At 43.7% G+C, this 27,158-nt stretch overlaps 1 protein-coding gene across 7 annotated transcripts in view; it reads left to right on the top strand.

Moving 5' to 3' along the window:
- The first annotated feature begins 536 nt into the window (after positions 1-536).
- NEO1 (neogenin 1) overlaps positions 537-27,158 on the top strand; it is a 400,117-nt gene continuing 373,495 nt past the window's right edge. For all 7 annotated transcript variants that reach the window (XM_075006455.1, XM_075006454.1, XM_075006452.1 and 4 more), the window contains exon 1: positions 537-917. In XM_075006455.1, the coding sequence (XP_074862556.1) occupies positions 806-917 (112 nt within the window). In that variant the 5' untranslated portion in view covers positions 537-805. The remainder of the gene's footprint in view (positions 918-27,158) is intronic.

The following is a 27,158-nucleotide window of genomic DNA, read 5'->3' as shown; positions in this document are numbered from 1 at the left end:
GGATGTGTCGGTGCAGAGGGTGTCGGAAGGGTGGCGTGGGGAAGCAGTAGGGTGTGGATGAGAGGAGGACTGAGGGCAGTAGGATGTGTCGGTGCAGAGGGTGTAGGAGGGGTGGCGTGGGGAAGCAGTAGGGGTGTGGATGGGCGGGTGCTGGCGGCCTGAGCGCAGTGGGGTCTGTCAGGGTGCAGAGCAGCGGGGGTGGCGGGGTGCCGAGGGGTGAGGGCGCAGTGGTGTTTGGGGCACACTAAGGCTGTAGGTCAGCGGTGCTGCCCGTGCCCAGCCGTGGCGCACACCCCTCCCCGGCGGCTCCGCGCCCTCCCCTCAGCGCTCCCGCCGCGGGTTCGCTCCCGCTCGCGCCGCCTTTTCCATCTCTCCGGGCGCAGTGGGCTCGGCGCGACGGCGGGCGGCGCTGCTCCATGCGCGCCCCCGCGGCTGGCGGGCGTTGAAACGCGCCGGCTCCCGCGGGGAGGGGGCCCGGGGAAGAGGATCGCGCCTGGCGCATGCGCGCGGGCGGCGGCGGCGGGTGGCGGCGCGCGGCGAGTGTCCCTCTCGCTGTGTGTGGAGACGCGGAGCCCGGCGCTGGGACCGGCCCGCCATGGAGTGACCCCCCCCCGCCTCCGCCAGGCCCGGCGTCTCTGCGCGCCCGGCGCTCGTCCCGGGGCCCGGCCAGGGCAGCCGGTTCCTCAGGCCGCCGCCGCGGCAGCGCCCGGCCCAGGGAAGCGGAGCCGGGTCGGCCGGAGCGCACCCGGGGGAGGGGCAGCTGCTGGGCGCCCGGCTGCGGGCGCGGGGCGCGGAGCGCGGAGCGATGGCGGCGCGGGGCGCCTGGCGCCTGCTCGGCTCCCTCTGGCTCGCGCTACTGCTGGGGCGGCCGGGGGCGGCCGGCGCTGCCGCCAGGAGCAGCCCGCACGGCCCCGCAGGTGAGGGAGCGGCCGGGGGCGGGGGGAGGCGGCGCGGCCGGGGGCGCCGGGCCGCGCCGCGCGGAGGTTGCGCTCTGGGGCTGCCCCGGGCGAGGGCTTCGCCGCAGGGCAGTGACGGGCCGGGGCCCGGCGGCGGCTCGCTGCGGGCGGGGCCGGGCCGGGCAGCTGGTCCCTGGTGGGCCTTAGCAGCACCTTTTCCTGGCTTGGGGCCGGTCCGGTCCTCGCGGGGCGTCGGGAGGGGCCACCGCGCCCCTCAGTCAGCGGCGGGAGCCCCGGGGCGTCTCTGCGCAGAGGGCACCCGGCTCCCAGGTCCCCACAGGTGCGGCGCCCCCGCTGCCTGCTCGCCTTGTAAAGCAGAAACGGGCCTTAGCGGAGCTGCGGGGCCGGACCTGCTTTGCGGGTTTGAGCAGGGTCCTTAGCAGGGCAGCGCTGACAACCTGTGGGGGAAGAGCACGTTGTGTACGGCAGAGCCAGTGTCTCATTTTCACTGAAAAAGTTATAGAGAAGAGTTCGGTCTTGGGGTAGGACGAAGCAGGGTTCGTTTGTGTCCCTGCTTTCAGCTTCTGCTCCTGCCACTTTGAATACGGGATTGGCTGGCATCCAAGGGTTTAAATCAATGGTTTTGCAGCATTTCCAGTATTATAATAGTCTGACTTGTCAAATTTTTAGTTCATGGTCTTAGTGTTTCCATTATGAATCCTGGTTTTCAAGGGTTTAGAAACTTTAATCACATCCAGTTGAAATGTGATCCCAGCTAGTGCTTTCTAAACCTTACAAACCATGTGAAATCTGTTGATAATCATTCTATAAGGTATTTAAGTATTTAATAATGTAAGCTGCTTAGTTGCGAAAGCTTTGGCTAAAAAAAACATTTGTCCTTTTTTGGCATTAGAATTCATGTTGAAAATATTCTGGGCTTTATTGCCAAGGGATAGGTTTAACTTTTTATTGAAAATCTGTTATAGTGTTTGCGTTTTGGCATTTTAAAGATACTCTTGTAGTTGAGGTTTTGTTAGAAAGGGAAGGTATTGACAATGCAGTGGAGTATTTCTGTAGAACTGACTGAATAAGCTTTGTTGTTATGTGGTATACTCTAGCTGTCTGAAATGGTGCTGGACAGAAACTTGGCAGGGGGTTGTGGTCATGGGTCCTGCTCCTCCTATAAAATATATATGCGTGGTGGCTGATATTTACATGATAAGAAAGTAAGTCTTTGCAAAATGCGTGTTTTGTGGATTCTAAGTCTGAAGTATGACCTTTACCTTATGAATAAGGGGTATGGTAGCAAAGATGTAAGTGAAGGGATACACAAAGAGACAGTGGTGGAAAAAATGCTATATACGTTGGAACCAAAAGAAATTTCTCTGGAAGTTGGCTCGAGTCTATAGTGTAGATATGGCAGCCAGTTAGTACTTAATTTTTCTTTAAAAATTATATAGAAATAATCCGACTTTTTGTCTTTGAATGGGAAGAAACAGGGATAAATTATGTCACCATTCTGAAAATGACCAAGTAGTGGTGACACAGACAAAGATTATTCAAGTCACTTTTACCTTTTATCAGGGGGATTGGCGGACATATAAGACTTGAGATTGATTTTTGCAATTATTGCATGTCTTGGACTAATGTTGGACAGCTACATATGGAAAACAAATATTTTGTTTCTCTAGTATGTAAAATATAATTTACTTGCTGTGAGCTGCAGGTACCATTTCAAACAGAGAGCGAGCTGCTCGAGAGACCTTTAAAGCAGGAGAACCCCCAGAATGAATTCCACCATAGCTGCGTCTACACTAGCCATCTCCTTTTGGAAGGGGCATGGTAATGAGCGAGTTGGGAAGATGCTAATGAGGCAGTGCCACGAAGATGCAGCACTTCATTAGCATAATGGTGGCCTTGCGCGATTTGAAAGTGCTGCTTTCTAATTGCACGCTGCCCCAGTAGCCTTTCGAAAGGGCCTCCTGGACCTCAGAACCCCTTCTTCAAATTAGGTTTTAAGAGGAAGGGGATTTCGAAGTCTGGGCGGTGTCCTTTCGAAAGGCCACCGTCTACACGGGCGGTGTGTGATTAGAAAGTAGTGCTTTTGAACTGTGCATGACTGGTATTATGCTAATAAGGTGATGCATATTCATGTTAGCACCTCATTAGCATCTGCCGATGTGGCTCATTACCATGCCTCTTCTGAAAGGAAGGGGCTAGTGTAGATGCAGCCTTCATGTGGTAATATTGTAATAAATCTAGTTGTTAAATGTGGTAAGTTAAAGTAGGCTATACATACCAGAATTATATGACAGAAAATACTGTCGCAAAATATCAAACTGATTGGTCTGACAATACAGATTTAGAGACTAAATTTAGAAGTAGTAGCCTGTGTTTACTAAATTCTAGGTAACCTATCTGTATTTGGACTGTGCTTGGGGAGATGGACTGCCTGTCCTTACCTTTCTTCACAGTGAAATAGGTCAGTATAACTTGATGTCTACTTGAGCATATACTTAATTTACTTAAATCCTTGTACTGCAGGTGGAGCATAGGTCATCTACAAGTCTCCACTCACCCTGTCTCGGGACAACACTTCTAACTAACCCTAGGAGTATCCTAGTTGTCCTTCACTCTCAGTGGATCTTCTCCATGCTGTCTGAGGTCTTCCTCTTTTGCTTTTTCCTTGTGGGTTCCATTTGAGAGCTTGACGGATTATGCTGGATGATGGTTTTCTGAGAGCGTGGCCTAGCACTCCCCACTTTCTTCTCTTGATTTGAATATCAAGTAGTTCTGCTGCTGCTCAGTTTCAAAGCTTCTCATTTGTGACCAAGTCTTGCCATTTGATGCGAAGGATGTACCTCAGTCATCTGTTCATGAATGTCTGTGGCTCGTGATTTGAAGACTTCTTAGTACACTGTGGCTGTATCTACACTTGGGAAAAACTTCGAAATGGCCATGCTAATGGCCAAATCGCAGAATGCTAATGAGGCACTGAAATGAATATTCAGCGCCTCATTAGCATGCTGCCAGCCACGGCACTTCAGAAGTGCCGCATTTTGCTTGTGTGCAGCTTGTCTAAGTGCCGTGGCTGTCAGCATGCTAATGAGACACTGAATATTCATTTCAGCGCCGTATCGGTATTCTCCAATTTGGCCATTAACATGGCCGTTCGAAGTTTTTCCGAAGTGTGGATGTAACCTAGGTCTCGCATCCACACAAGAATGCACGCTTCACATTTGTGTTGAAGATCCACAGTTTTGTCTTTGCATGTATTATTTGTGAACTCAATATGGTGTGAAGAGTCTGTTGCTCTCCCTGTTCTAGCACTGATATCTTTGTCTGTTCCTCCATCTCTGCCCGTAACACTCCCCCAGTAGGTGAACTGCCGCATGTTTTCCAGGTCATCCCCTCCCGTTGTGATGGTATTGTTGTTGGACTGGTTATAATCATAGAATCCTAGGGCTTGAAGGGACCTCAGGAGTTCGAGTCCAGCCTCCTGCCTAAAGCAGGATCACCCCTAAATAAATGATCCCAGCCAGGACTTTGTGAAGCTGAGACTTGAAAACCTCTAGGGATGGAGATTCCACCACCTCTCTAGGTAACACATTCCAGTGCTTTACCACTCTCCTGGTGAAATAGTTTTTCCTAATATCCAACCTATGCATCCCCCTCTGTAACTGTAAAGCATTACTACTACTGCCATCAGTCACTGCTGAGAACAGCCTCTGTCCATCCTCTTTAGAGCCCCCCTTCAGGAAGTTGAAGGCTGCTATCAAATCTCCCCTTGCTCTTCTTTTCTGCAAACTAAATAAGTCCAAGTGCCTCAGCCGCTCCTCATAGGTCATGTGGTCCATCCCACTAATCGTTTTCTTTGCCCTCTGCTGGTCCTGCCCCAGTGCATCTGCATCCTTTTATATTGGGGGCTGAGAACTGGATTCAGTACTCTAGATGTGGCCTCACTAGTGTCAAGTAGAGGTGAACAATAACTTCTTTAGATCTGCTCAAAATACTCCTCCTAATACACCCCAATATACCATTAGCCTTCTTGGCTGCAAGGGCACACTGTTGACTCATATCCAGCCTCTTGTCTATTGTAATCCCCAGGTCCTTTTTTACTGTACTACTACTCAGTCAGTTGGTCCCAGTCTGTAACAATGCTTGGGATTCTTCCATCCCAAGTGCAGGTCTCTACCCTTGTCCTTGTTGAACCTCATCCAATTTCTTCTGGCTCAATCCTCCAATTTATCTAGGTCACTCTGGACCCTGTCCCTACCCTCCAATGTATCTACCTGTCCCTCCAGCTTAGTGTCATCCACAAAATTGCTCAGGGTGCAATCCATCCCCTCATCCACATCTTTATTAAAGATGTTGAACAGTAGTGGCCCTAGAACTGATCTCTGGGGCACTCCACTTGAAACCGACTGCCAACCAGACATTGAGCCATTGATTGCTACCTGTTGGGCCTGACCATTTAGGTGGCTTTTTATCCACCTCACAGTCCATGTATCCAATCCATGCTTCCTTAACTTATGTGCAAGAATATTGTGGGAAACTGTATCAAAAGCTTTGGTAAAGTCAAAGTCTCTGACTTCCTCTTGTCCACAGAGCTAGTTACCGCATCATAGAAGCTAGTCAGATTGGTCAGGTCTGACTTGCTTTTGGTGAATCCATCTTGACTACTCCTGACCACCTTCCCCTCTTCCAAGTGCTTCAAAATGGATTCTTTGAGGATCCCCTCCATGGAGGTAAGGCTGACCGGTCTGTGGTTCCATGGATTGTCTTTCTTTCCTTTTATAAAGATATTTGTACATTACTTTACCCACCCAATGTCTCTCAAAAACTCCAAATAAGAGCCAAAATAATTCTTAAATCCACAGAATAAATATGAAGGTGTTATGGGAGAATTTGAGAAATCAACAGTTTCCTGCTATTGATTGCTAGTGCTTCAATGAAGTCAGTAAGCTGTCTGTTGAAGATGGTAAACTGTGTAACTTCCCTGTTATTAAATACATTTTTGCATGTGTGTATATAGTTGCATGATAAGATTGTTAAAATACTGCTGGTAATATGTGAGGAAATAGTTGGAAAAAAGAGATTTATGTGTAGCAACATCTTTGATAGATAACTAATTTATTGAGAGGGAGGGTTGCATTAGTGCTTTTGTGAATATCTTTGCATTCCAGTCCAGAGTGGGGTTGGTGTGTGTATGGGTGGGTGTGCAGCAACTGGGAAGGCGTCTGGATGTACATGGGGTATTTGAGGCAGGGGCAGGAGGTTTGGGCGTGCCACAGAGTTTGAGGTGTAGGGATCTTGTGGTGCTTATCATGACTTTCTCATTCCTGCAGCTCTTTAGTACGTGGTTGGCTAGGGAGGCCTGTATGCTGCCCTTGTGCCACCAGGCGCCAGCCCCAGAGTTGCCATTGGTTGCAGTTACTGGCTAATGGGTGCTGTGGAGCTGGCACTTGAAGTGGGGTCAGCTTGTGGAGCCTCCCTGGCTGTCCGTGTGGGTAGGGTTTGCAGGGACCTTGTAGTTGTTTCTGGGAGCTGCATGGAGCCAAGGCAAGTTTTCTCCTTTGTGATTGGCCATTCCAGTTGAAAACCAGATGCTTGGCAACCCTGTTCCCATCAGAAAGTCCTTTTTCTGCATGGAAGCAAAAATATCTGCAGGAGACATACATTCTGCTTATGTTTTCCGCAAGAGTAAATAAATTCTGTTTTCACACTATCATTCTATGCGTCCCCCCCTTTTTTTTAAAATAAATCATATTTTGTTTGGTAGATGAGTATTCTTAGCGTAGTTTAAGGTCATTGCAGTGTTGGAATGTTCTGGCAGGAAGAAATCAGACGAATTAGAAATTCACACTATTTGGAGAACAATATGAGATAAGAGTTCAGGAAGACAAGAGTGCCTCAAATTGGGGGATAAATTCTGGATGCTGTGGTTACTGTGAAATTAATAATTTACAATACAGATTTTAAAAGTGAACATGTTACATTTTATAGTTGCTATCAATAGAAGTTTCATACTTATTGCTGAGTTTTTTTTTTTAAAAGACTGTTATTAACACCTAAAAACTTCACTCACCAGATCAGTTGCTCTACACAGTAGTTATGGCTAGGGAACGGAGAATGCGTAGAACAAATATTATCAAATAGGTGCGGTGTTACTGTGAGAGCCTGAAGATGATCATTTGTCACAGTGTAGTAATGCCATTCTGCTCAATGGAACGTGGTATGTTGTAATATCTGTGGAGTTAATTCATCTTTTTATTTTCTGTGGGGCGAGGAATAGCGAGTGTCGCTGACTTCAGAAGTTTTCTGTATTTCTTTATAAACTGAGAAAAGCAAAGCAAAATGAGGAGTCCCATGGCACCTTAAAGAGTAACAGATTCTTTAAGGTGTCACAGGACTGTTGTTTTTGCAGGTAGAGATTAACATGGAGACTTGGGGCAGGGGTGCCGGCGGCATGGGCAAAAGAATTAGAATGTAAAATAAACGAGTGGCAGTTTTTGTTGTTGGCTTTATTATACTTTAAGGCCAGCTCCTGGGCTTGTTCCTTGGCTTGTGTTGTCAGCAGCACTAAGGTATCGCTGTGTCAGATAAAGGCTAGAACGGAAGTGGTACGTCTTTGGCACATCGTTTTCAGTGGCACCTGTCCATTTCCAGAAAAGATGAAGTCTAAGTAGGTGTCCACCCCTCATATCATCTATGGTGAAGAAGGATACAAAGAAATCACATTGCGTCTCTGAAATTTTCTTCTCTCTCTAAATTTCTAATGTTTCTTTTCTCTTTTCACTTCTATTTCAAGACTGAGTTTCAAGCTGCCTTGTTTTTATTTAAAATTAAAAATATGCGTGATTTATAACTTTGTATAGTCTTAAAAAGCATCTATATCAAATTTTAAGGTTTTCATTTATTAGTTCTTTCTTTGGGTCTTTTTGACTTCTCTAAGCCGTATCATGTTTTGATGTTTGGTCAGTATATATGTCATTAGTTGAATTTCCCCGTTGTTGGTTTTGAAATAAGACTTTGCCTCTTTGATCTGTTTTGTGCATTTTCTTTTTTCGGATGTGGATGCCGGTTTTATAACTCGGCTTGCATAGTTGTAATCTTTTAATCTGAGATTTGCATCTTTATAGATTCACTTGTATAGTCATTACCATTCAGAAAACTTACTTTCACAGATTCTGTGGAGTTTTCTTGTGGGAGACTACTACTTTTCCATGTTTTCAGCCTAATTTGCCCTTTTTTAAATATAGTGTATAACAGTATATAAAAAGCAGTATGACAGTACCAGATTTATATTTTTACAGCATGCTTGTGGTGATGTGTTATGTTAAGGACTGTCCTTTTCGGTACATTCTCCTTCATTTAATATTGCTTTCAAGCTTTTTTTCATTTTTATATAAAGAAATAACTTTTATTTTTGTGTGTCTATTTTTACGTTCATTTGACATCTTGTTGATTCAGCAGCAGTTATCTGTGTGATCTTGACCTGCCCCTGTTCACCTCTAAGTTCTGTTCTAGCTTTTTTTGATACGGAGATGCCTTTGTGCTGCTGACATCTCTAACAGATGTCTTTGTCCAAATTGAATGCTCCTTGGCAAATTTCAGTATTCTCATCACTCCTGTGCTTAAAAAAATATCCCCCAAAATTTAATTATTATATTTGGCAGTGTTTGGTTCCATGTTTTGGTTAAGATGGAGTCTATCCTGTCTGCACAGGTCCCTGGTGTTGAAGCAGTAGCCATTTTCGTTTATTAGATACTGTGGTACATTTTGAGGAAGGAAGAACCTATACTTGTGGTGTTCAACTAGCCTTTTGACCGGTTGAGTGGGGCTAGTTGATTGAACAATAAATATATATTATTTACAGTAAATATATTATACTTTAGTGGGTACTGCTATTGCGAGCTAGTCACATTATTCTGAAAATATATTTATTGTTCAAGCCAACTAGCTCCACTCAACTGGCCAAAAGGCTAACATGTTGGACACGACAAAAATAGGTTCTTCCTTCCTCAAAATGTACCACTGTATCCAATAAACTCCTCTTTATATCAGCTTCTGATTCATTCATTCATTGAATACCTGAAGGAGGTAGCTCCCATATTCTGTACTACCACCATTAATAGTGCATTCTACATGTAAGTTTAGCAGATTGCTAAAAGGCATAGATCAGTAGAACAGCTGCTGTAACTTTCTAAAAAGTCTCAGGTATGGACAGCAGGGGTGAAATGCAGGGGGAATGTATAGTATAATTTGCTTCCCAGGTTCTGATTTCACACATTGTTGCATTAATCATGGATGCTGTAGTCATTATTTGAAAAGTTGGTGGGACCAGAACATCATACATGGTGGGGAAGAAGAGCTAGATAAATGTCAAAAAGGAAACAAAATGCTTGACTGGTACTGACTTTCAGAAATATTATTTTGAAAATGGGCCACACAGAGAATTGCTTTAACTCTTGCTCCTTTACAAGACTGCTTATGGGAATTCAATATCATATAGTGAAGTTGGGATCAAAATGTTTTTAACATAAGTCAGTATTAGAGTGAACAACATTGTACTGCAGCAAACTCATAGAATCATAGAAGAGTAGGACTGGAAGGGACCTCGAGAGGCCATCGAGTCCAGCCCCCTGCCCTCATGGCAGGACCAAGCACTTTCTAGACCATCCCTGAAAGCCATCTATCTAACCTCTTCTTAAATATCTCCAGTGATGGAGATTCCACCACCTCCCTTGGCAATGCGTTCCAGTGTTCGATCACCCTGACAGTTAGGAACTTTTTCCTAATATCCAACCTGAACCTCCCCTGCTGCAATTTAAGTCCGTTGCCTCTTGTTCTATCCTCAGAGGCAAGGAAGAACAAGTTCCCTCCCTCTGCCTTATGACACCCTTCTAGATACCTGAAAACTGCTATCGTGTCCCCCCTCAATCTTCTCTTTTCCAAACTAAACAAGCCCAATTCTTTCAGCCTTTCTTCATAGGTCATGTTCTATAGACCTTTGATCATTCTCGTTGCTCTCCTCTGGACCCTCTCCAATTTCTCCACATCCTTCCTGAACTGCGGTGCCCAGAACTGGACACAATACTCCAGCTGCGGCCTAACTAGCGCAGAGTAGAGTGGGATAATGACTTCTCGTGTCTTGTTCACAACACACCTGTTAATGCATCCTAGAATCATGTTTGCTTTTTGCAACAGCATCACACTGTTGACTCATATTTAGCTTGTGGTCCACTATAACCCCCAGATCCCTTTCTGCTGTACTCCTTCCTAGGCAGTCCTTTCCCATTCTGTATGTGTGACACTGATTGTTCCTTCCTAAGTGGAGCAATTTGCATTTGTCCTCATTAAACTTCATCCTGTTTACCTCAGCCCATTTCTCCAGTTTATCCAGATCCTTTTGAATTATGACCCCATCCTCCAAAGCAGTTGCAACCCCTCCCAGCTTGGTATCATCTGCAAACTTAATAAGTGTACTTTCTATGTCAATATCTAAATCGTTAATGAAGATATTGAACAGAACCGGTCCTAAAACAGACCCCTGCGGAACCCCACTAGTTATACTTTTCCAGCAGGATTGAAAACCATAAATAACTACTCTCTGGGTATGGTTATCCAGCCAGTTGTTCACCCACCTTATAGTAGCCCCATCTAAGTTGTATTTGCGTAGTTTATTGATAAGTATGTTATGTGAGACTGTGTCAAATGCTTTACTGAAGTCTAGGCATACCACATCCACCGCTTCTCACTCATCCACAAGGCTTGTTATTCTATCAAAGAAAGCTATTAGATTGGTTTGACATGATCTGTTTTTAACAAAACCATGCTGGCTGTTCCCTATCACCTTACCACCTTCCAAATGCTTGCAGATGATTTCTTTAATTACCTGCTTCACTATCTTTCCTGGCACTGAAGTTAAGCTGACTGGCCTGTAGTTTCCCGGGTTATCCTTGTTCCCCTTTTTATAAATGGGTACTATATTTGCCCTTTTCCAGTCTTCTGGAATCTCTCCCGCCTCCCATGATTTTCCAAAAATGATTGCTAAAGGCTCAGATACCTCTTCTATGAGCTCCTTGAGGATTCTAGGATGCATTTCATCAGGCCCTGGTGATTTGCAGACATCTAATTTTTCTAAGTAAATTTTAATTTGTTCTTTTCTTATTTCGACTTCTAAACCTACCCCTTTTTCACTAGCATTCTCTATGTCAGGCATGCCTTCAGATTTCTCAGTGAAGACCGAAACAAAGAAATCATTAAACATCTCTGCCATTTCCAAATTTCCTGTTACTGTTTCTCCCTCCTCACTGACCAATGGCCCTACCCTCTCCTTGGTCGTCCTCTTGTTACCAATGTATTTGTAAAAAGCCGCCTTGTTTCCCTTTATGGTTGTAGCTAGTTTGAGCTCATTTTGTGCCTTAGCCTTTCTAATCTTGCTGTTTAGCTGTAATTTACCCCTAAATGTCTTCTAAGAGCCAAGGAAGCAGTGGAAGTGTTGGTATTACTACCAGACAATATTGGCCTCCTGTGGCTCTGCAAATTGTCTCTTTTGACACTGGTCAGGTCCCGAGGTTGCCGGACTAGAGAGGATCAGCCTGTAGTTTCATATGTGTAGACTAGAATTTGCTAACTGAATTTTTCTGGTAATTAACATGTTTTTCAAAATTCAACTTTAAATTGATAAAGAATTCTCAGTTTTAGATTTAATTACAGTTTTATAGAAAGGTTTCATTCATGTGACTGTATGCTAGTTGGGGACATACTATAATTATCTTTGTGAAAGAGGTTTGGATCTACTTAGTGATTTTACACTTTTCCCCCCATTTAGTACTAAGTGGATTACACTTTTTTCTTTCCTGGGAGGTGGGACTGCCTAATATCCATGAAAACACTTCAGTCACTTATCTGTCTGAGAAATCCCAAGGAAATGTCATTTTAAGGATTTTCACCTTGACTGGTGTGAAATTTCATTTGTCAGTATTTGGAGTTATTTAGGTGCATTACAGTGGAAATGTATGTAGTAATAGTAGAATGGACTATGTTCTGTAGATTTTAATATTTTGAAACTGGAAATTTAAAACCATTTCTCCCCCATTGGCAAATTAATTGATAACCACTTTTCATATAAAGGACACATTAACTTGAATGTAGTTAGTTTAAAAAAAATGAAAACTGTTTGTACATGTTAAATCTGTCCTGAGACCCTCTACCAATTTTCATGTTTTTCAGTCAATTACATTTTCTTGTTTTAAAAATGTTTCTCTTGTAGGGTTGCTGTATGAAAGAGTCAAACATAAAAATGAGTTTACAGTGGTGATATTGACAATACGTAGTATGCTGGCAAATGTGCAAAGTAAATTGAAAAACTAGGCCATTTTTATCTGAATCTTCCATTTATAATTTATGTTTCTAATTATAATTTGTCTTATAACAGCAATAGTAGGATTTAAAAGTTAAGATCAAAGTGTGGCTTAAGTTAATGGTATTCTTATTTCTTAGAAATCAAAGCAATAATGGTTAGCAGTGATACAAGGTTTCTATAATTTTATTCTGCCTGGGAAAGTAATGACCAGGGCAGTGGAACTATTCAGGAAAGAGGAGATTTCAAAAAGTTGCAGGTTGCTGTAGGGACAAAGATTCAGTCAGGCTCTAAAGCTTGTGCAGGAGAGAGTGCCGCAGTTCCCTTCCGGCAAATGTTCTATACTTAAGTTATATTTACAACTTCTGGTTAAAAGTGCATCTTTTTTTCTTTTTACCAAAATAATTAAATTGATAGAAGCTCTAGTTTGTTTGCAGTTATATCAATATAACCAGACTGGACATTCATAGTCTTGAACATTCAGTTTCCAGGGATAACACAGAGTATAAATCCCTTGCATGGTGAATAGTCTGTTTTCGTTTAGTTTTTTTTCTATCATTGTTATATTTTTGTCATGCCAGTTTACTTTCATCAGAATTTCCAGATCTGAAGTGGGTCTGTCCCACGATAGCTCATTATCCAGTAAATTATTTTGTTAGTCTTTAAAGTGCTACATGACTGCTTTTTTGTTTAGTACAGATCTCAGCATTATTCTCTTTATTTTCCATCATAACCCTTTTTTCAGATGCATACTAAACGAAATCGTGTGCTTCGCCTTGTAGTACCCAGAAAATTTACTAGCAGCATTAAGTATGTTGGCATGTAGACCTGTGGGGCTATAAGAAACCTCAAGAGTTCATTTAGTTCATTTACCCCGTGCTGAAGCAGGATTGAGTATGCTTATATTGGAGTGTCCAACTTTTTTTCATCTGAGGCCATGTGGCAATTTTTTATATGTTCTGGGGGCCGAACACAAAATAGCCCCAAACTGCCACCCCCTCACCCCTGCAGCCCCAAGCTGGGAATCCTACACCACAACCCTAATGACTTGTCAGAGCCCCAGGAGCCATACCGCACCCAGCCCCGAGACCCCTGAGAGCAGCCTGGCTACCTTTTAAAAATGGCGCTGTTGTTGGCTCTGCCGGCCAGATTGAAAGGCTCTGAGGGCCGGATTCTGGCCTGTGATCCACATGTTGGACATCCCTGACCTAGATCATTTTAAATAGATGTCTACTTAATCTACTTCTAAAAACGTCTGATTATTAGATCCTTGGATCATCCCCACAATAGGTGGAGAGAGCCCTTCAGCAACCTTCTCAACAGACCCTCCATTGTCGACCCTGAAGTGGCACACCCACAGCACACCACATGGGTGAAAACAAAACTGTTTCTTGACTCCTAGGAACCACACTGACAGGCTGAAGAGTTTGAATCCTACATTCAACAGAGGACAAAACAGAACAGCTCAAAACCAGTGGCCACAAAGTCTTTTTACTTAGAAGCATGTGCCTTTCCCTCCAACTCCATCTGAAAAATACCAACATAAAAACCATAACCTTAAAACAAAGCCCATCAACCAGCCACTTCACATATCTGGTTGTGATTATCAGTCACAAAATCTGCCATTACTGCTCTCATTTCTTGAAACCTGGCCACTTGCCAAAGACAACTATAGGCAAAAACCAGAAGTTAGTGAGGGGAAAAAAAATGAAAAGAAAGCCAAAAGGACCTAAACGACCCAAAATCATCATTCAAACGCACACATTGATTGTAAACAGCCCACACAATAAAACTTAAAATAAATATGACAATCAAGCAAATGTTTTTGTGAAACACAAAAGGAATGTGGAGTTTCTATGGCCATTCCAGTTGCAGAAAAAGGGATGTGTGGGAAAGTTATGGAGCAGGCCTTTCAAACTCATTTCTAGAAAAATAAATGTATTAACATCCTATGCAAAACACAGGAGGTAATTGATCCTTTCTCCTTGGCATTGCTGAACAGTGTATGCAGTTCTGGCTGCCACACTAAAAAAGATATGGACAAACTGGAGTGAATCCAAGGAGAATAATACAAATAACAAAAGGTTTAAAAAAAAAAAAAGCCTCTGAGAAAAAGTTGAAAGACATGGATATATTTAGTCTAAAAAAAAGAATGCAGGGAGGGGAGAGACAGAACCTTTTACATATTTGAAGACTGTTATTACAGAAGGGAATCAATCAATAGTTCTTTGTCCATTGAGGTTACAAGAAGAAATAATCAGCTTAAATCTCCCTTGCTGCAAATTATATTATTTATTAGGGAAACCCTTCGAAATATAAGGATAGTCAAGTACTGGAACAGATGATCTACTAGGTAGTCCGTTGTGTCCAGTGATAACATCTTGAGCTTGCACAGGCTCATCAGTTGTGGACTCGCATGTGGCTGAGGAGTCCAGGCTTTAAATCACATGGGCGTTCACAGTGGGGGGCAAGGGAATTGTCTTGGCTCTGTTGATGCAGCTGCTGCTGTTGCTTTCTTCCTCTCATGAGCATCAATGAGGCGTATGCGGTGCTGCTTTTCAAAGTTATCGTACGCATGTCGTACGAGAGCATGCCAGCCTGTTTGGTCTTTTGCATGCTGGTCTAGCTGATCTGGTTTTAAACCAACATGAGTAATGTTGGCCTTCACGCAGTCTTTATATCTCTTGCAAGGCCTACCTTGATTCCTTTTGCCCAGGGAGAGCTCACCGTAGAGGAGTTGCTTAGGGATTCTTGACTCCTCCATTCGTATGATGTGCCCTGTCCAGCAAAGCTGGGCTTTTACAATCATGGTTTCGATGGTCGTGGTTCTTGCTCTGTCCAGGACTTCCAGGTTTGTAACTCTGTCCTGCCATCGAATGTGCAGTATTGACTTCAGGCTGCATGTGTGGAAGCGCTCCAGTAGTTTTATATGTTTTCTGTACAAGGTCCAGGTGTCACAGCCATACAGGAGACTGGTCAGGACTACAGCCTTGTACGCTTTCAGTTTAGTGGACTGTCGGATATTGTGCTGATTCAGCTCTCGGACATTCTAGTGCCCGGCTGACCTGGCAGATTCTGGCATTGATTTCTTTGTCAAGGGAGCCATCATTGGCTATCACACTGCCAAGGTATTTGAACTCTACTGTTTTTAACTCTGTTCCTTCAGTAAAGACTGACGCGGGGAGAACAGCAGATCCTGGAGCAGGTTGAAACAGTACCTTGGTCTTTCATAGGCTGATGGTCAAACCAAAGAGGTGAGTGGCATCAGCAGACTTGTTGACGATGAGCTGGAGATCAGATTCCTTGTGTGCCATAAGTGCAGAGTTGTCAGCAAAAAGGGCTTCAAGGATGCGCCTCTCAAGCATCTTGGTTTTAAGGTTTAGATGACGAAGTGTCGAAAAGTGACCCATCAAGTCTGTATTTTATATAGACTCCATGGTCCAGGTCCCTAACTGTGTGGCCGAGGACACACATGAAAAAGATGTTGAATAACACTGGGACCAGCACGCACCCTTGCTTCACACCATTGGATATCTCAAATGGATCTGAGGACTCAGCATTTGAAAGAACAAAGCTTAGTCATGTCGTCATGGAACAGGCGTATGAGGTTAATGAATCTTCTCGGGCAGCCAATTTTTGACAGGATAGTCCACAGGGCTTCTCTGTTGATGGTGTCAAACGCCTTGGTCAGGTCTGTAAAGACAGCGTACAGATGCAAGTTCTGCTCTATGCACTTTTCCTGGACCTGATGAACAGCAAAGATCATGTCAGTGGTGCTGCGGCCTGGGCAAAAACCACACTGTGCCTCTGGTAGGTTCTCCTCTGAGATGCTGGTGATCAGATGGTTGAGAGAACTCCAGCCAAGATCTTTCCAGCAGTACGGAGAAGGGAGATGCCCCCATAGTTTCCACAGTCAGCTTTGTTGCCCTTGCTCTAGGAATGGGGAGGAGAGATTGATGATAGCAAAGAGCAAGGATTTTTCTGGTCTCTTGTGGGAGTGAGCCAAGGTCACTCAGAATTGCTGCAAATACGTTACTCAGTGCTCACTTCTTTCCCAGGCAGAATGAATGCAGTGGGAATGCCTATCACTGAAGGACTGAGTCTTGACAAGAGCTCATCTTTGAAATTCCAGAGAGCCCAACATCACTAACAGAAGAAATGGCTGGATAAGCTGCTCAGTGGAGGGTGGGGGGGAAGGAAAACAAAAGCACATGCATGAGAAAGAAAATGGAAAAAAGCTAAAACACTTAAAAAAACACACACACACAGGAAAGACAAACAGGTATGCGCCAAACAGGCACACATGCTAGACTCAGTGTGTGGCCGAAGGTGCTTGAGAAAGAACTGAGGTTGGTTCACCTGCGTAGCACTGGAGAGCAGCAACACAAGATTGAGGCTATGTAGGATGCATATGTGGGGACTGATGTTGAACATCTGGCTGCACCCATGATGCAGGGGTGTTTAGAAACTCTGGACTGTGCAACCACATGAAGGCAGGGACTTGCATATCCCAGAGGGAGGTCCCACATGGGGACACCACAGTACCCCTGTGCATGGTTGTGGATGCTGTTGAGCCCTTCCAGGCCTGGCTTATGTGGCCCTGTACAGGCCACCCTGACCCCAGCCGGCAGGTCTTCATCTTCTAGCTAAATGAGGCCCAAAATGCAGTCGAACGTGCGTTGGGGCATGTGATGGGCCAGTGGTACTGTCTCCTGGCATGCCTGGAGGTGGGCCTCCAGAGCGTGCCCTGAGTTGTGGGTGCCAGCTGCACTCTTCCCATGATAGTGGAGAGTAAAGGGGAGGCCTTTATACGGGGGGGGGGGGGGGGGGGAGTGTGGGTGTGGCTGAGTCTGGGCTGGGCTAGGCTATGAACAGCTGGTGCCACTCTTAGCTGCCAGGTCCACTGGGATGGGGACTGTGTCCAGGAGGCCCCCCCGCGAGCACTTTTGCTCAGGGGCCCCACTAATCACTGCCCTGGCCACCTCCAACAGGCCCCTGCACACACTCACCCTTCCACCCTGAGCATATAGCACATGGGGATGTGGACAAAATAAAGTATATTATATTTAACCAAACTATGCAGTTGTTAACAGCAACATAGAACAGAACCATGTAACTATATACACATGGGGAAGGGGACATGGGCGCACCTCATGGGGGTGGTGGGGCTTTGAGCCACAACATCCCCGGGATCCCCAGCTGGCTCTAGTTCAGGGTCCCCAATGGGAACAGAAGGATGGGGTGGTAGGGCTGGGGGTCTGCCTTAGCACAGAGGGGGCTCAGCTTCGACAGGGCCCTCTTCAGGGGGACTATTGGGAGGGGGCAGCCGGACCAGGAGTTCCCTGAAGGTGCCTGCCACATCCCTCAGGGTCCCCATCGACTCCCCCCAGCCACATGCTGCCAAGTCGCCTCGGCCTCCTTCAGGTGGAGGCACCGCTCCATGACCTCAATCTGGTGCCAGACAGAAGCAGTGAGGAGGACATTCTCCACGCTCTGCCTCTGGACCCTTGCCTCCAGTGGGCTGTCTGGGACTACGGAAGGTACAAGGCTGTCCTGGACCTCTGATGGTGTAGCTACAGCAAGGAAAAGAAGAGAGGGACAGGCTGTGGGTCCTGAACCCCTGCCCTGTGGGCCACACCCCCCTGTCCTCCCTGTGCGTAGCAGGTCCCCATCTACCATGTGGTGGCAGGGCAGCCCTGGGGGATCAAGGGGTGAACCCCAGACCACTTGTTGAGAACCACTGATCTATCAAATTTCACAGTAAATGGCTCTGTCATATTTTTCATGAAGGCTGTAACTAACAATTTCATAGTCTCTGATTGTTAGCCTACTGGCAATGAATGAATCTGGATGAATACCTTAGAGGTAAGTAGTGTCAACCTCGTGACAGGCTGCAGGTTTCTCTGTTACTAAATGATTCATCATTAACAGCTCTTAAACCTTAAGTTAAAGAACAGAAGATGAAGATCTAATGAATATTGCTCTCATATCACTATAACTTGTATCCAGAAGATATAAATTCAGTTTGCTGCTTTAGTTTCCCCAGAGTTACTCATGGGGTACCCAATGCATTTCCCCCAGAGTTATTGATTGTATTTCATTGTTATAGATCAGGAGCTTTCAAACTTCATTGCATTGCAATCCTCTTATGACAAGAAAAATTACTACATGACCCCAGAAGGCAGGCTGAAGCCTGACCTTCCTGAGTCCTGCAGCCCTTGGTGGTGGGAAGGGAAAAGTCCACACCTGAGCCCTGCTATTCCCAGGCTGGAGTCCCAAGACTGCCAGGTTGGTGGGGTTTGGGCTTCAGCTTTTACCCCAGACCCCTGCAAATCTAATCCCAGCTTTGGCAACCCCATTAAAGTGGGGTCATGACCCTTTCTGGAATTCCAACCCACAGTGTGAGAACCAATGTTACAGATTTATTTAGGAGGACTTGTCAATAGCTCATGCTCAGTAGGGCCATTGTGATGTCACCCTTAGATTCCAGGTAAATTGCATGCTACAGTTCTGTTGGATGATGCGTCAGTGGTACAAGATGTGCAGTAGGGGGAGTTTGCGGGTGTGTCAAGAGTTGTCATTGGTAGATTTGGCACTCTGATGTTGCTTCTTGTAAAAGTTCATTGGCCACATGCTACGAAACTAATGGCCAGATTTACTAGCATACTTCAGCTGTTTTCTACTGCTGAGTGGTAGTTCAAACCTAAATAAACTGGTTTTTCTGGCCTTACATTTAAAATAAAAATGAGTTAAGGGTGTGACATAACTTCAGCTCATTTTAGATACTGCATGATATCATTTTGTTTGCATTTCTTCTATAATGCTCATGTATTTAAAAAATAATAGAAAGGAAGGAAGATCCAAGCGGGGAGAAATTACCTTACCTTGTAGATAATATTGGAAGTAGAGAATCTTGGAGCTGTAGGGCTGGAAGGGGCCTTGACAAATCATCAAATTCAGCACCATGCTCAGAGGGTGGATTGATTTAAATCACCAAAAAAAAAAGTTGATTTAAATCAAATTACCAAAAAAGCTAAGACCGACTGTGCTTAGAGGATACTTAATTTTGTAGTAAGCTCCATTGAACTCTCTGGCACTTCTGTATTTTGTAAAAATGAGTATAGAATGGGGTTCCCTTGAAAATGCTGAAATGAAATACTGTAACGAATAGACGTATTGCATCACTGTTATGGTCTTTGGCTACCATGTCACAAAATAAGGGGAATGTACTATGTAATATAAAATAAGAAAATGAAACTCAGTGGCAACTGGCAACTCTATATCTCTCTTACTGAAGCTTTTCGTGCAATATTGCTGAGTGATAGATTCTATATCTAGTTGACTGACTAAACAAGCCATAAGGATTAACAACATGCAACGCAGGAAACAGTTTTGGAGTTTACTTTTCAATTAACAGTAGTATTAAAAGGCATAGTGAGAGTCTTGAAGAATAATGCCTTGCAAACTGAATTATTTAAGTTAATTACCAAGTGATCTACTCAGCCATATCCACATCTTCATCCACGTCATTTTCTCCCAATAAGTAGTTTACCTTGTGATATTTGTTCCTTGCAGTTAGCCCCTGCACCAACTTCCTGTACTCCTTACACTTGACACGTTTTCCTTTTTTACCCTGGGAATGAATTTCTTCAAAATATTCCCAGAATAGGGCCTTTTATTCCTAGAACCCGTGATGGTTTTCCTGTGGCAAAAGTATGGGGGAACATAGCAATTCTCTGTGTACGCTGAATAATGTCTTCCTGTTTTTCTTTCCAGTCCACTCAACTGTTCCTTTTTACACTTCCGCTATCCTTTCCTGTGTATTGTCTTTCTGTCTTTGAGACAATGGCTTAACCAACTCCTCTGCTGTTCCTGGCCAAGGTCTACCACCACATAAGCACAGAACAGAAACAGTCCCATCCAGCTTATATTCCTCTTTGCACATATTACTGTTTAGTCTGCTGAGAAACAGAAATTCAAACTCAGAACTTTCAAGAAGCACGAGTTAAGGGTGTGACACAAGTTCAGCTCAGTTAATAGTTAGGCTGGACAGGCAAGAGCCATTAATTAATTTTTGAGACTAAAGGTATGAGTAGAATATTTGTGTTGAGATATAATTCTAACAGTATTTTTAAATGGCTAACCAGTCTGATTTAAATACAGGAATCTAATTTGAAATGCTTTTGTAAGAAAAACAAATCTTTTTTGTCCTCCCTGCTGGTGCAGCACTCAGTAAGCTCAGACTATCCCTGACAGGTATTTTGTCTGTTCTTAAACTTCCAGTGCTGGGGATTCTGCAACTTTTTTATGATTCTGTTGCAGAGGTTAACTACTCTTAAGGTTAAATGTGGTTTTTCTAATATCTAATCTAAATCCTTTCCTGCTGCAGATTAAGCACATTGCTTCTTGTCCTTTCTTCAGTGGACCTGGAGCACTATTGTTCACAGTCCTTTTTATAAAAGTTCTTCATATATTTGAAGACTGGAGTTCTCTGTTCGCAAGGCTACACTTGCCCAGTTTTTTAACCTTTCCTCCTGGGTTCGATTTTTCTAAATGCATTATCATGTTTTTTTACACTCCTATGGACTCTTGCCAGTTTGTTCATATCTTTTCTAAAGTGTGGTGCCCAAAATGGGCCAAAATATTTTAGCTGAGGCCACCCAAGTGTACAACAAAACTGTTACCATCTATGCCTTACATACAGCACTCCCGTTAATACACCCAAGCGTATTCATTATTTTCCACAACTTCATCATATTGTTGATTCTTACTCAATTTCTGATTAACTGTAACCACTCAGATTTTTTGAACAGTACTATCATCTAGCCAGTTACTTCCCTTTACGCAGTTGTGTACTTGCTTCTTATCTCAATTTTAGTGCAGTTCTCCAATTTATCAAGGCCATTTTGAATTCTAATCCTGACCTCTCATATGCTTGCAACTCCTGTCAGCTTGCTTAATGAAAATATTCAATAGTATCAGACCTAGGACTGACCCCTGTGGGACACCACTGGATACACCCTCTCTTTGACAGCAATATCTAGTCTGAGTATGATCTTTCAATCATTTGTGCACCTACCTTATAATAATTTCATCTATGCCACATTTCCTTTGTTTGCATATGAGAATGTCACATTGGGACTGTGTCAAAAGCCTTATTAAAATCAAGGTGTATCACATTTGCTATTTCTCCCTATCCACTAGGCCAGTAACCCTATCGGAGAATGAAATTAAGTAGATTTGGCTTGATTTGTTCTTGACAAATCCATGTTGGCTAGTCTCTGTAATCCTATTATCTTCTAGATGCTTACAGACTGATAGGTCTATTATCTTTCCAGCTATTGAAGTTAGGCTGACTCATGTAATTTGACTTGAAAATATTACACTTAAAAATAATTGCAATAGTGTTCATGAACCAATGACATTCAGAATTAAGTTTCAATTCAGTATGTGTTCGGGTCATAAAAGAAATCCAAACACACACACAAGGTGCCTGAATGCCTGTGAATCCCATTATAACATTTTTTGGGGAGCGAAGAGACATTCTGATAGTTCTCTCAGTCCAGGCGACTCCTTTCCCTCCCAGCTGTATAGCATCCTCTGAGCCACCAGTGGGTGTGTGGCAGCAGGTCAGCAACTCAGCAAGTGGTGTTGTGGTCAAGACAGTGTGTGGGTGCATGTCTGCACTATGTCAGTGGGTAGCAGAGCCAGCTGAATAGTGGAGCCCCCTGCAGGAAGCAGGAGTCTGTCACAGGTTGGAGGGGACAGTATGGGCTCTACAGGGGGTCAACTCATGCTCCTCTGTGTCACCTCTGGCTACCCTACTGTCCCCATCTTCCCCACCTCCCCAGCTCCCTTTGCGTCCTCCCAGGGCCTCTTAACTTACCTGTGTCCCAGCATGTCTGTTTTTGAAACTGAAGGTCTAGTGATGATGTCATTGGGGGAAAAGGAAAGAATGTTCAAAATTCAGTTGCAAGTAATCTAACATGGTATACACTAAAATCTTAATCATAATTGCATCATTATTGTTTGCTGTCCTTATCTATTGTCTCAGAGTTAAAGATGGACAAACTGAAGCAGAGGTAAGGTGACTTTCCAAAGACGTCACAGAAGAAGTTTCAGAATAGGGTACAGAACCTGAGTTTTAGTGAGTAGGGAACAGGACTGGACTATACGGCTCCCTTTATTGCAGATCTCACCAGCGTGGTTTTTGTGAAAATCAAATGGAGCTGAAGGACAGGGAGATTGCTTCTGCCTCCTAATGTTTTTTGTTTAACTCTTACCAAAGGTTGAGTGCCGTTGTCTTGTATATTCTGAGAGAGTATACAGATGATTCTTCTCTAACTGTCAGTTAGCTTTCTTCACTTGAAACAGATCAGTTGCTTATTTTGGGAAGGATTCTCCTCTTTTTCAGTGGTGTTCTGCAGTTGTCGTCCTGGCAGTTGCTATTAGCTTGTTTCTTATACAAGTAGGGTTATGTGGTTTGCCTGAAAGTTGAGAATATTTCTTGCCTAGAACTAGGTTATTTGAATGGGGTGGCCTCAATAAATCCACATGGGAGCAATCTTTCCTTCAGAGATTTTAAATATTCAGGTTTGTGCCTTTTATGATGATAGTGGTTGTGTTTGGATCAGAAATTAATGTGTATAAAATATAATCCCCTAGAAGAGTGTGGATCTACTGAGGTAGAGTGTTGGGAGCTCAGTTCTAGTACATGAACTTCCTGTATTGAAAAATACTTTTTTCCATTAATTGTATAACAAGAAGATTGAACCTGCCTGTCTTGAATCTGTTTGAATTGACACGGGCAGAAAGAATTCCAGAAATTAGCAGCATGACTTTGACTTCAGGCACCTTACATTGCTATTATCTTTCTCTTGCCATATATAAAACATGAGTGTTTTTTTAAACAGCAATTTATATGTATACTGTGCCACTGTATATTTATATTCTGTGTATTATGTATAATGTGCCAATCAGCATATGAACTTTTTAATTAGACAGAAAAATAACTTTTAATACTATGAACATATGGTAAGAGAAAAGAACTTGAAACCAGGATGTTCCAGAAATTCTTCTTGATGGGCACTTGATAATGAGGAGTAGGACATCTTCCTGTCACCTTCCTATTTGTGAATCTGTTGATAGCTTATTAGCCCAATTCTGGAGCCACAAATCTTACCACAGAAGATGCAGACATGCGAGCTGAAGGCACATTTTGAAAAAGTGCAACATCAGGGTCAACACAGTAGTATTGGAACTACCACTGCACGGTACACAAGGAGTTTTGTCTTGGCATAGGTGTCCCTCGAAGACCTGTCTCAGGCAGGCAAAAACAGGCAAAAACCTGTCTCAGGCAGGCAAAAACAGAGCTTGCACAGCTCAGATGATGCTAGATTTCCACATGAATGTTGACTTTAGCAGAAGGATGACTTCCAACATATAGGAAGTGCTCCACTTTTTCCAGCAGTTTTCCATTGACTTCATTAGCAGGTGCATGACATTGTCCCGTTGGTGAAAGTTGGTGGAGCACCTTGGTCTTTGTGATCAGTGCAAGGCCAGGATTCTTGTATGCTTCACTGAAAGCAGTTGGTGGTCTGAAGGGCTGTGAGAGAGAGCAACAACCATATTGTCATCCATGTCATCAAAGAACCACCATGGCTAAACAGCCATGTTAAAAAGGCAGTGAGAGAGAAAAGGGCAGCTTTTAAAAAGTGGAAATCAAATCCTAGTGAGGAAAATAGAAAGGAACATAAACACTCCCAAATTAACTGTCATAATGTAGTAAGAAAAGCCAAAAAAGAGTTTGAGGAACAGCTAGCCAAAAATTCAAAAAACAATAGTAAAATGTTTTTTAAATACATTAGAAGCAGGAAGCCTGCTAAAAAAGCAGTGGGGCCCTTGGATGATAAAGATATAAAAGGAGCGATCAAGGAAGACAGTGCCATTGCGGAGCGATTAAATGATTTCTTTGCTTCAGTCTTCACGGCTGAAGATGTTACAGAGGTTCCTAAATCTGAGCCAGCCTTTTTAGGCAACAAATCTGAGGAACTCACTCAGATTGAAGTGACATTAGAGGAGGTTTTGGAATTAAGCTGAATAGTAACAAGTCTCCAGGACCAGACGGCATTCACCCAAGGGTTCTGAAAGAACTCAAATGTGAAATTGCGGAGTTATTAACAGTGGTTTGTAACCTATCCTTTAAATCCACTTTGGTACCAAATGACTGGAAGACGGCCAATATAACGCCAATATTTAAAAAAGGCTCTAGAGGAGATCCTGGCAATTATAGACCGATAAGTTTAACATCAGTACCAGGCAAATTAGTAGAAACACTAGTAAAGAGTAAAATTGCAAGGCACATAGAAGAGCATAAATTGTTGGGCAAAAGTCAGCATGGTTTCTGCAGAGGGAAGTCGTGTCTGTCTAATCTATTAGAATTCTTTGAAGGGGTTAATAAACATGCGGACAAGGGGCACCCAGTGGACATAATATACCTAGATTTCCAGAAAGCCTTTGACACGGTCCCACACCAAAGGCTTTTATGTAAATTAGGTGGTCATGGGATAGGAGGAAAGGTCCTTTCATGGATCGGGAATTGGTTAAAAGACAGAAAACAAAGGGTTGGAATAAATGGTAAATTTTCACAATGGAGGGGGGTAACTAGTGGTGTTCCCCAGGGCTCAGTCCTGGGACCGATCCTGTTCAACTTGTTCATCAATGATCTAGAAAATGAGGTAAGCAGTGAGGTGGCAAAGTTTGCAGATGACACCAAGTTGTTCAGGACAGTCAAAAGCAAAAGGGATTGTGAAGAACTACAAAAAGATCTCAGCAAACTGAGTGATTGGGCAGCAAAATGGCAAATGAAATTTAATGTGGGTAAGTGTAAGGTAATGCATGTTGGAAAAAATAACCCAAATTACACGTACTACATGATGGGGTCAAATTTAGCTACGACAGATCAGGAAAGGGATCTTGGAGTTATAGTGGATAGTTCTCTGAAGACATCCACGCAGTGTGCAGCGGCAGTTAGTAAGGCAAATAGGATGTTAGGAATTATTAAAAAAGGGATCGATAATAAGACAAAAGAGATCATACTTCCCCTATATAAAACTATGGTACGCCCACATCTCGAGTACTGCGTGCAGATGTGGTCTCCTCACCTCAAAAAAGATATATTGGCATTAGAAAAGGTTCAGAAAAGGGCGACTAAGATGATTAGGGGCTTGGAAAGGGTCCCATATGGGGAGAGGCTAGAGAGACTGGGACTTTTCAGTTTGGAAAAAAGGCGATTGAGGGGCGATATGATAGAGGTATATAAAATCATGAATGGTGTGGAGAAAGTGAATATAGAAAAATTATTTACCTTTTCCCATAATACAAGAACTAGGGGACACCAAATGAAATTGATGGGTAGTAGGTTCAAAACTAATAAAAGGAAATTTTTCTTCACACAGCGCACAGTCAACCTGTGGAACTCCTTGCCTGAGGAGGCTGTGAAGGCCAGGACTCTATTAGGGTTTAAAAAAGAGCTTGATAAATTTTTGCAGGTTAGGTCCATAAATGGCTATTAGCCAGGGATAAAGTATGGTGCCCTAGCCTTCATAACAAGGGCAGGAGATGGATGGCAGGAGATAAATCACTTGATCATTGTCTTCTGTTCTCCTTCTCTGGGGCACCTGGCATTGGCCACCGTCGGCAGATGGGATGCTGGGCTTGATGGACCTTTGGTCTGACCCAGTATGGCCATTCTTATGTTCTTATGTTCTTATGTGTTGGGGCTCCATGATCAGGGTTTTGGAGGTCTTTCTTTTAGCCTTCAGCATCCTGAGACTGAAAAGCTTCCTGTTCATTCTATAGATAGTCTTCACGCCATCTGGAAGTTTGCCATCAATGAGGTGAAGGATCATGGCAATGAAGGTGCAGAAAAATGATGGGGCGATGATGCAGCCTTACTTGACTCTCGTTTTGACATCAAAAAGGGTGGGTTGCTCTTGGTCCATTGTTGCTCAGTACTGTGTCAGTCATGTTGTCATGAAGCAAACTTAAAATGCTAATGAATGTTTTGGGGCAGCCTATCTTTGAGAGGATGGTCCATAGGGTGTTAAGACTGACTGAATCAAATGCTTTGGTCAAGTTGAAGAAACTCATATATAAGACTTGGTTGTGTTCATGATATTTTTCTTGTCGTTGCTGGACAGTGAAGATTTTGTCCGCTGTTCCTCAGGATGGTCGGAAGCCACACTGGGATTCTGGAAGAATTTCTTCTGAGAGTGGCAGGAGTCTGTTTGCAAGGATTCAAGCAAAGATTTTTGCTGCCTTTGCCAGGAGGGAGATGCCACGATAATTTCCACAGTCCAACTTGTCGCCATTTTTGAAAAGACTGATGATCAGTGTGTCCCTGAAATCTGGTGGCATGTGCTCCCTATCCCAGATCTTGAGAATCAGGAGGTGGAGCTGTTTGTGGAGGTCTGACCCACCTTCTTTGAAGACTTCGGTGGGGATTCTGTCTGGTCCTGTTGCCTTATTGCACTTTATCACTTTGATGGCAGCTTAGACCTCACTCAGGGTAGGAAGTGTTTCAGGATCATCTCTAGGCAGTTGGTGAGGGATTTGGTCAAGGGATTCTAGGACCATGGTGGAGTGTCAGTTCAAGAGCTCATTATGGTGCTCTGTCCATCGAGAAGCAATGACTTCATTGTCTTTCAAAGGTTGGGTACCATCCTTTGGTCTCAGGATGATACCATGGTTTCTTGGTCCATAAATAGCTTTGGTAGCATTGAAGAAACCTCTTGTATCGTTGATGTCTGTGAGATGCTGGAGTTCTTCCGCCTTCTCAGTCCACCCTGGTTTTTCCAGAGTCCTGGTTTTATGTTGCACTTTTGCCTTGGCAT

Source organism: Carettochelys insculpta, chromosome 12 (genome assembly GCF_033958435.1).
Source record: "Carettochelys insculpta isolate YL-2023 chromosome 12, ASM3395843v1, whole genome shotgun sequence".
NCBI lineage: Eukaryota > Metazoa > Chordata > Testudines > Carettochelyidae > Carettochelys > Carettochelys insculpta.
This window is presented reverse-complemented; position numbering and strand designations above follow the sequence as displayed.